Source organism: Capricornis sumatraensis, chromosome 8, assembly GCF_032405125.1.
Source record: "Capricornis sumatraensis isolate serow.1 chromosome 8, serow.2, whole genome shotgun sequence".
NCBI lineage: Eukaryota > Metazoa > Chordata > Mammalia > Artiodactyla > Bovidae > Capricornis > Capricornis sumatraensis.
The window spans coordinates 7,742,474-7,751,675 of NC_091076.1; the positions used below are offsets into that span (position 1 = coordinate 7,742,474).

Below are 9,202 nucleotides of genomic sequence, written 5' to 3' on the forward strand. Positions count from 1 at the left end.
CTTCGGGTGTTTTAATAAAGTCTATCATTTATTTCCACCTTTTGGCTCCTTTTGGTCGGCAGGAAGAATGGGGAGGCGGGGGAAGCTGGAGACCCAGGAGGAGCAGGTCAAATGCTTGATCTGCAGGGACCCCAGGCCTAGCCTGCAACCACTCTGGTGGACTTGACTTTGGGTCTGGGATCTTAGTGTCTCAGGCTTAAGAGAGAGGAACAGAGAAGGGCCCCCCAGGCGGCCTCCCCTACGCCCCTCCTCAGGCTCCTAGGTCCTAGGCTGGCCCAGCCATAGGCAAGGATTCAGGAGGGACCCACACGGATGTGAGGGTTCATGAGTGGGTCCAGGTTGGGGTCGCTGTCAGCCGCAGCCCGGCCCAGGCGAGACATGAGGGCCAGCAGGGCCAGGAAGCCCAGCAGCCCCAGCAGCAGCAGCAGCCCCGCCCGCTGCAGCAGGGTCAGCGGCCGCTTCCGGGACCCAGCCCGGCTCCTGGGGGGGCGAGGGGAAAGTCAGGTCAGGCCTCAGGTCCCTGGTGGCCCTGCGGCTGGGAGAGGAGTGCCAGCCACGACCCTTGTCTTCTGGCCCCAGTGCCACCAGCCCTGAGCCTCGTTTCCTCAAATGTGCCATGGGGGCAGAGGGGGCGGCTCATCCCTGCGCCTGCCCGCTACAAGGATGATCGTGGAGCTCAAAGGAGCTGAGGCAACAGCTATGTTCTGGAAGCCAGAATGTGTCAGGCGTAAAGGGAGTCACAAAGGCTGGGGAGGTGTCAGAGTGGGAAGGGGCCTCAAGAGCCTGAGTCTGAAACTCATATGCAGCAAGGAGGGAAAGAGCTGGAGAGGGGCACACTCCAGCCCAGGCCTCCATGCAGGGCCCCAACACCAGGTCCCGTTATTACCCAGGACAGGCCTCCTTTATCATGAAACCGTCCCCCCAGGGCCTCTGGCTCTCACTCCCCCAACTCCTCGTTCCTAGCATCCTGCCCCACCTGACCCTGTGTACCTGAGCAGCTGGGCCAGCCACCCCAGGGCTGGCCGGCGCCGGTACTTGTCATCATCATAATCCCGGTGGAGGCCTGGTGCCCGCTCATCATCCCGTGTGTCATACACCTTCCTCGGGGCTGAGGCTGCAGGGGCAGAGCCACCAGCATCCACAGGTTCAAGAAACTGGCCCAGAGAGGGGTGGGGAGGGGGGAGGGCAGGAGACCCTAGCACTTTTCAGCCTGACAGAGCATATTGGGATCGTGGGGAGGTGACGTCTGACGGAACAGGAAGGGTTCTGTGGGTGGGTGGGAGGGTGGGTGGACTGCTGAGCTCCCTCCGCATACCCGCCCCCCATTCTATCCCCCTCTGGCCTGGACAATTCCCCAGCTCACCGTGAGTCAGAGGCTCTGGATTGCCCATGTGGATCACCGTGTGCTGTTCAGGCCGGCTCGGGGAGGCAGGGGGCCGGGGGACTTGGCTGTAGAAAGTTGGGGCAGCAGGAGCACTGGCTGTCTCTTCCTGTTCGGGGCTACCGCTGGCTATGGGCAGGAAGAGAGCAGTCAGCAGGGTGGGAAGGCAAGGACCCCATCAGCAGTGGAGGGTACCACTTACCATTAAAGCTGGACCAGTCAGAGAACTCGGATGTGTTGAGGGGTTCAGGCTCTGGGCTCACCAGCTCGTCAATCTGGAGGAAAGAACTGATGTCACCAGTCTGCCCAGTGCTGTCCCCACCCACCCCTCTGGCCCAGGTGGGACCCAGGGCAGAAAGATTCTCACCAGAGGAAGACCCAGTCCTGCCCGGGCCCAGTTGACTGTGGCCAGCTTCTCTCTCAGGGCAGAGGCCACGGGGCCAGCCAGGTTGGTTGGAGGGAAGATGGGGCCACTGCAGCTGGGGCACTGGTAGCCAGCAGGTGCTGTGTTTCGGGGGAGCTGGGCAGCACGCTCATTGAGGCAGGCCCAGTGGAAGAGATCTTAGAGCCCACGAAGTAGTGGAGGAAAGACATGAAGAAGACACTTGGGACCCCTAGTCCACTAGCCCACTGCAGAGGTATCTGCACACATGTGTAAGCCCAGGGCCCCCTCCTTCCCAGGTAGATTATATCAGTGTACCTTAAGACTTTGGTCTTCCTGGCCACCACTGTCTAAAATAGGGCAGATGCTAACAGGCTGCCTAGCCCCTAGGGGGTCGGGGGAAGTGGGAAGAATATGCCACCTACCCTCTCTGGGAGTCCTCTCTGCACCTGCACTCATCACAAACTCACTGGGCTAAGAGCTCAAAAGGTTACTAGACATATACACAAGCACCTGTATGCGTGTACACATCCATCGGCACAAATGTACACGTTTATATACACGCAGTCAAACACAAGTGCCATCCCCAAATCCACACTTATAGGCACACTAACTCTCACATACACTCAAGTATGCTAATACCCAAGCATTCACACCCAGAAATTCTGCAACCTCACAACATGCTCATATATTCATATACAACACTGACCCATTCACTCACCCACAGTACCAATGAATACACTAACAGGTAAAGACACAACACGCGTTTAACTCATGAACATATAAACACACACTCACAGTGAGAAACACATACGTTAAGCTCAAAAAGTGGAGCTAAGGCTCTTACAGCAGAGTCGGGTCAAGATCATGACACATGCCTCTGTTGACTTCTCTTAACTGACGTTACTGTGGGAAATTCAGTTCCTCTCTGTGTAATGTTGGAATTAGAAGTAGATCCTGAACGTCTGAGAGCCCCATGCTTTCAGCTCACTACAGGTACAGCCAGCTACTGCTCAGAGCCACAACCACACCCGAGAGATTGGCAGGCAGGAAGCTAGGAGCTTAGTTTTTAGGGAAAAACACTAAGGCCTAGAAAGGGAAAGTGGCTTGCCTGAGCACACACAGCAGGTAAGTTACCTAGTGGGACCAGAATCTGAGTTCCAGCCTCCCAAGCTTGAAGGTCTCACTGTCCTGCTGCTTGGGGAGCCGCTGGAAACCAGTCACACTGGTCTTGTCCAGATCCCCACCCCCAGGGTGCCCAGGCCTCACCATAACAGATGAGGCGGGTTGTCTCCCGAGCAGCCAGGGGTATGTTACACAGGCGGCAATTGGGGTTGTAATCGCTATCTTGGAGCCACTGCAGGTAGGACTGGACGATGCACTGAAGTGGGAGAAGGGGGTCACAACTGGAGCCAGGGCTCCACAGCCCGTCTCCCCAAGGCCCAGGTGCCTCTTTTTCTGTCATCACAGAGGAGATTCATTCTTTTGTTTGACCAATCAATAAACATTCACTGAGCACATATGTGCCAGACTCTGTCTTAAGCATTGGGGATACAACAGTGAACAAAATAAACTAAGTCCCTGCCCTTGCGGAGCTCCCCATTCTAGGGCCAGACCTTTCATAAATTTGGAGGAAAGTCGACGACCTGCCCACCTAGTGCCCTGCTCAGTCTCTAACATGAACACCCACCTTGGCGTGATTGGCTACCAGGCAGTGCTCGCAGACGTTGACCCGGTGTTCGAAGCAGAAAAGGTTGGTCACCTTCCTCTTGGGGCACTTGCAAAGTCCCATAGTCGACCCTGAGGAAAGCGTCACAGTTGGCAGGAAGCCAGGTTCTGCTGACCTCGACACATTTACCAGCCCAGTTTGTTTCCACTGTTAACTTCCCTAGACACCGCACGTATCCGCTCCAACCCCAAACTCCTGCCCACCGTCCCTCTATATTCTGGGCCACGGCCCCTGCATAAATCCCGCCTCCTGAGACCCCCGCATTCGTCCCTCATCCCATCCTCGGGCAGGCCCCTCCATCAGTCTCTCCGATACCACCGGCCCCGCCCCCAGAGGTCCCTCCTGAGCCCCACCCCCTCCATGCCCCGCCCCCACCTTCTCCACAGACCCCACTCTGTGTGTTACTAATCGGCTGCGGCACCGGTCCTCACGGGCGCGAGGGCCGGTCCGAAGAGCGGAAGGTCAGACCGCGTTCAGCCAAGCTCTCGCCCAGCTCTCTCCAGCTCACAACGCTCCGATTATCCCTCGGCTGCCACGTCTCTTCCGGGTGCGGCACGCTCTGATGACGTCAGGGTGCCAGTGACCCGCCCCCCGCCCCTGTAGACGCTAGACATGGAGGAGGGTGGAAAAAGGAGTGAGCGGAGCTCGCGGCCCTCCCCCTTACGTCACTTCCGCTTCCTCCCGCGCAAGGCGGGTAATTCGAACGTTTACCCTTCGGGTTGGCGCGCGCTCTGGTGGCGGCACCTGCGGCAGAGGGGATAGAGACCAGAGCTAGACATGTCCGAGAGACGAACCCGGTCCGGAGGGGCCGCCCAGTGCCCCGGTGAGCGGAGGGGGCGCGCGGGAGAGGTGGGGTTGAGCCGTTTGAGGGACGCAGTTCGGTGAGGAACCCCCTCCCCCGCCCGCCGCCCTCCAAGGCTCCCTCGTCTCCTGGCAAGGAAGGCGCCCCCAAAGGGCCTGTTTGGGAACCTTCTCTCTCTTTCTTCAGAAACTGTTGTCTAGACTCAGGCCTAGAGTCCTCCCCTACCTCCTAAATTTTTCTGATTGCAGGACCCAGCGCCCCAACTCCCACTCGGTCTCTGCGGAGGTCCCAGCGGAAATCAGGCTCTGATCTCCCAAACACCCTCCCGGAAATCTTGCCTAAGGTGAGCCTCAGGTTCCTCCTGCCCTGGAAGCCTCTGGGCTAATATAGACCTCATGTTCACTCCTCTTCTCCAGGCGCCTCAGGAGGCTCCAGTCAGAAAGCCCATCGTCTTGAAGAAGATCGTGGCCCATACTGTAGAGGTGAGGGCTGAGAGAGGGGTTGTAGGTGGAGAGCCAGGATCGGGAGTCGGCTGTGTGATCAACTCGTTGTCTCCACAGATCACATCCATTAACTCTCCTCGAAGAAGCCCCCGGGTAAGTTCATTTTCATTTTCTTAGTTAAGGGGAGTCCAGGACAGACACTCTACAGCTGGGGTGGGATATAATGGCTGCTCATGTCTTGTGGCTCCGCTGGTAAAGAATCCGCCTGCAATGCGGGAGACCTGGGTTCGATTTCTGGGTTGGGAAGATCCCCTGGCGAAGGGAAAGGCTACCCACTCCAGTATTCTGGCCTGGAGTCACAAAGAGTTGGATACAACTGAGCGACTTTCACTCATTCATGTCTGCCCAGGGAGTTGTTTTTGCTGTATTTTGAAACAGTTTGCCTTTGGACACCTGCATATGTTGCCAGGCTTGCTTACTTCCTACACACTTGGTGCGTTTAATGCCCTGGTATTCTCTACCATTTTCCTTCTAAAGTTGAGTTGGATCTTACTACTTTTTCTTTCTAGCCTCTTTTACTCAGTAACTTATAATGTCTTGAACTGTTTTAGCAGAAATTATTGTTAAAGGTGTCTCATTAACAGAAGATCTGTACCTGAAAATATAACGAATGAGAAATGTTACCTGCCTTTGAGTAGCTCAGAGGCTTCTAGTCAAGTGGGGAGAAAAACAAGGGATAACATAGTGTGCTGAGGACTGTAATAGAGGAAGTAGTAGATGCTGTAAAGATACCTAACCCAGACCAGGTAGCTCAGGGAACGTTTCACAGAGGTGTTTGAACTTAGTCTTTGAAGACAAGTTAGCAGTGTTCCAGGCAAAGGAAACTGTGTTTGTAGACACCTGGAGTCCACAAGGAGAAGCACAAGGTTTCAGGAACTGCACTTTTGGTCTGTCTGCAGTAGACCTTGTCAGGAGAGGGAGTGTACTAAGCCAGAGCAGATCCTGATGAACTTGGACTTCGTCCTTCGTTCTGTGGGCAGCTTTGGAGAGTTGCAAGGTAGTTACTGAGGCAGCCTTGGGTGTTTTAGAAAGATCCTTCTTGGGACTGGTTGGAGAATGGGTTGGAGAAAGCCTTCTGGGGACTGCAAGACCAAGTAGGAAGACATCAAAGGAGTCCTAACGTGAGACATTGGGCGCATGAAGTAAGGTAAAAGCAGAGTGTTGCTGGAGTACTGCTGGAGAGCCCCATCACACAGGACTCAGCTCAAAGGATACCTCCTCCCTGAAGCCTTCCCGATAGGCCTTATGAATAGCCAAGAGTACTTTGTTTGTATATTTGTTGTCCGAATGATAAATTCATGAGATATTGGACCAAAAAAATGTGCAAGGACTTAGATGGCTGTAGGGACTGACAAAGTGGTAGTCTGGGTGACCCTCATTTTGTTTAGCATTCCTTTTAATAAGACTGATGGGATAGATTCCCCAGAGCCTATAGCCAGGAAGTGTCTCATGATAACTAGTGAAATTCTTTTAAACCACAAGGGTCACTAAATTTGTCCTGTTTCTCACCTTAGTTATCAGAAAGCTCAGTGTCAAGTTTTGTGAAAGTCAATTGAGTCTTTCTGTGTTGAACACCTGCTCCATGCAGGGCTCTGCTGAAGGTGCTGGGCACAGGCCAGGTCAACCAGACAGATGAAGACACCTGCTCACGTGGGACGTGCACATTCTAGTTGAGGTCTCAGCCAACCAGCAAACAGTCAAAATCAAGTAGTGATCTTGCTGGCCAGGAAAGGGGTCACTGTGACAGAGGGTGACGGGCAGAGGTAAGGAGGGGCTAGCCTCCGTTCCATGGTAAGGGACCGTCTCTCTGAGGAAGCAGCACTAGAGCTGAGGCTGGAATTATGAGAAACCAGCGTGTGAACATCTTAATACACATGTCAGATTAAGCATTTTCCTGTTCACAACCTTGCCATGGCTCCCGGGGCCTCCCCTTTAAATAATGGCCTGCAGAACATGCCCTATAACACCCGCGTTACCTCTCGAATCCCATCACCAGTTCCTCGGCTCACTCCCTCTCACTTCACCCTCACTGCCCTTCTGTCCTTGACCCTGACTGGCACAGTTTCACCTCAGGACTTTGCACTTTCTGTTCTCTGCCTAGGACAGTTCTCCTCTGGATGACTGACTCCTTTGCTTCCTTCAAGTGCTACGTCTGTCTCGGTGAGGCCTACATTGACCTACACCTATTTAAAATTCCCGCTCACCCCATGTACGCTCCATCCTGTTCTGTTTTCTTCCCAAGGTGCTTAGCGCCTCTAACACGTGACTCGAGTCCCCCTCTGGTCTTTTTCCCACTAGAATGGAAGCCCTGTGGAAACAGGTGTGTCTTCTTTGTTTTCTTCCCTGCTGTCTTCCCAGTGCCTGGCAGGTGATCAGTAAGGACTTAGTGACTGGATGGACATTTTAGATCCTTGGGCCTTTCTTGAAGTCAGTAACACAGTTAAATAACTCGGAGGCATTCTCTCTTCTGTCCTGCTACAGATCGCCTTTTTATCGGAGAAAGAAAACAACCCTCCTAGCAAGAAGCTCACTAAGGAGGACCTCTTCCAGACCTGCACTGTCCCTGTCACTGCCCCCTCCACTCCTGTGCTTTGCCCCGTGAGTGCTGAGTCCAACTCCTGGAAAGGAGACGTGGACGCCAGAGACTTGGAAATGTCAAAGAAGGTTAGGCGCTCGTATAGCCGCCTGGAGACTCTGGGCTCTGCGTCCACCTCTACCCCAGGCCGCCGGTCCTGCTTTGGCTTTGAGGGGCTGCTGGCAGCTGAAGACTTGGCTGGAGTCTCGCCAGTGGTGGATTCAGTGTTAGCTGAGGTCCCCAGGGTTTCTGTGAAGCCCTGGGCCCCAGACACAACTCTCCCTGGAATCTCCCCTCTGGTTGTGAAAGAGAAACGAAAGAAGAAAAAGCTGCCGGAGATCTTGGTGAGTGAGGGGCAGGGGTCTTCCTCTGCTACCACGCCAGACACGCGGGGGGACACATCAGGACACAGGCACGGCAGGGGCTCAGCCCTGGCTCTTGTGGTGGAAAGGCAGTGCCTGCAGAGTATGGGTGGAGATGCACAGCTGACGTGCCCCCTTCGCCACTCACCTGCCCCCCATTTCTCTTCCCCCAGAAATCGGAGCTGGATGAGTGGGCCGCGGCCATGAATGCTGAGTTTGAAGCCGCTGAGCGCTTTGATCTCCTGGTTGAATGAGATGAAGTCGGGGTGTCCCTGGCCAGACTCTGCCCTCCTCCCGCTGTACATAGTTCCCTCTCCTTGTGGAAAAGATGCTTGGGGTCCCCTGCGCTGGTCTTGTTCCCCACGCGTGTGCTGTTGCTGCACGTGGGGCCTGTCCTCTGGGGGTTGGTGCAGTGGCAGCAGCCATCCGAGCTTCCAGAAGGGGGACCTCCCTGGCTCAGTGTCACATTGGTGTCCTGTCTGTCGTCAGTGACCTACCATCCTCCCCTCGCCTCCCAGAGTATCCCAGCCACTTTCCAGTCAGGCCACAGACTCGGGAGCAGGCATCACTGGCCCAGCCAGAGGAGGTTAAAGGGCTGGGGCTCGTGGGGAGAGAGGGCACCTCTCTGCTGCTGTGGGGACGTGCTGCTGTTCTGCACCAGCCCGCCGGAGACGGGTGCGGGGGCCGTGGCCAGCCTCGGGCTTTCTCTCCTGAGTCACCTCTGCTGGGGCTTGGTTCCCCTCCTTGAGCCCATCTAGTAGCGAAGCTTGGGTTTCCTCTTAGATTCTGTAGATGGTCCGGGAGCACTGAACCCATGGATTGGAGAAGTCCTATCTGTGAGGAAGAATCTGGACTCTCAGCCTATAGAGTCTTTTTTGTAGGAGAGAGGGAGGCCTTGGTTGTGTCTCAGACGATAAATGTCTACTACAAGGAAGCTGTATTTTGTAGTTCTGTGTGTTGCTGCTGAGGTGTTGGGTTAAATGCAGGCTGATGGAGCAATGGCTGCTTGAGATGAAGAAGGTATCTCGAGGAAACGTAGAACCTGAGGCTCAGGGATTCTGGGTCGATGCCTGCAGAGGGCCGGGAAGGGGCCCATGGCTGAAGGCGTCCTCTTGTTAGTCATACCTGTTTTTTATAAAGTGTACAGTCTACTCAGCTCTAGAAGAAAAACTTTGGGGTTGTATGGTCCTGGTGACCTTAGTGTTTTGTAAAGTTCTAGGAAGCTTTTCTCACGTGCCAGAAAGGGGCCAGGTTGATAGCAGCTTTAACTTTCAGCTTCCTTAGCATCCTCTCACATGAGGACCCTGCCTGAGGTAGGTACTAGGAGTTGAACTTGGGGGAGGAAGGGGTCATCTCATTGTCTCTGGTGATCCGCATGCCCCAGCCCTTGTTTCTCTTTTCTCAATACTAGTGAAAGGTGAGCTTTCAATGGCTGCCCAACCACAGCTTCTGCAGTAGCCCAGGCCAC

The 9,202-nt window shown here is 54.9% G+C and overlaps 2 protein-coding genes across 3 annotated transcripts; one reads left to right on the forward strand and one right to left on the reverse strand.

Moving 5' to 3' along the window:
* Positions 1-41: 41 nt before the first annotated feature.
* Positions 42-4,016, reverse strand: ZFPL1 (zinc finger protein like 1). 2 transcript variants are annotated; one of them, XM_068977958.1, is made up of 8 exons: positions 3,881-4,016; positions 3,454-3,563; positions 3,033-3,144; positions 1,749-1,942; positions 1,584-1,656; positions 1,364-1,510; positions 991-1,114; positions 42-480 (listed from the first exon to the last, which is right to left on the reverse strand). In XM_068977958.1, exons 2-8 carry the CDS (start codon positions 3,553-3,555, stop codon positions 294-296), a joined length of 939 nt encoding a protein of 312 aa, XP_068834059.1. In that variant the 5' UTR covers positions 3,556-3,563; positions 3,881-4,016; the 3' UTR covers positions 42-293. The 2 variants fall into 2 exon arrangements, with proteins under 2 accessions (XP_068834059.1, XP_068834061.1); XM_068977960.1 differs by having other exon boundaries at positions 3,868-4,016.
* A 208-nt stretch (positions 4,017-4,224) lies between these two features.
* CDCA5 (cell division cycle associated 5) lies at positions 4,225-8,022 on the forward strand. Its single transcript, XM_068978990.1, has 6 exons — positions 4,225-4,315; positions 4,543-4,637; positions 4,711-4,776; positions 4,855-4,890; positions 7,279-7,716; positions 7,908-8,022. The coding sequence occupies exons 1-6, from the start codon at positions 4,270-4,272 to the stop codon at positions 7,986-7,988; spliced, it is 762 nt and encodes a 253-aa protein (XP_068835091.1). The 5' UTR covers positions 4,225-4,269; the 3' UTR covers positions 7,989-8,022.
* The last annotated feature ends 1,180 nt before the right edge of the window (positions 8,023-9,202 follow it).

Coding starts and splice junctions, on each gene's coding strand:
- ZFPL1 (XM_068977958.1), bottom strand. CDS start 3,555: ATGGGACTTTGCAAGTGCCCCAAGAGGAAGGTGACCAACCTTTTCTGC. Junction 1,115..1,363: donor TCCAGAGCCTCTGACTCACG/GTGAGCTGGGGA, acceptor CTGCCCCTGCAG/CCTCAGCCCCGAGGAAGGTG. Junction 481..990: donor TGGCTGGCCCAGCTGCTCAG/GTACACAGGGTC, acceptor TCGCCCCCCCAG/GAGCCGGGCTGGGTCCCGGA.
- CDCA5 (XM_068978990.1), top strand. CDS start 4,270: ATGTCCGAGAGACGAACCCGGTCCGGAGGGGCCGCCCAGTGCCCCG. Junction 4,316..4,542: donor AGGGGCCGCCCAGTGCCCCG/GTGAGCGGAGGG, acceptor TTCTGATTGCAG/GACCCAGCGCCCCAACTCCC. Junction 4,638..4,710: donor TCCCGGAAATCTTGCCTAAG/GTGAGCCTCAGG, acceptor CCTCTTCTCCAG/GCGCCTCAGGAGGCTCCAGT.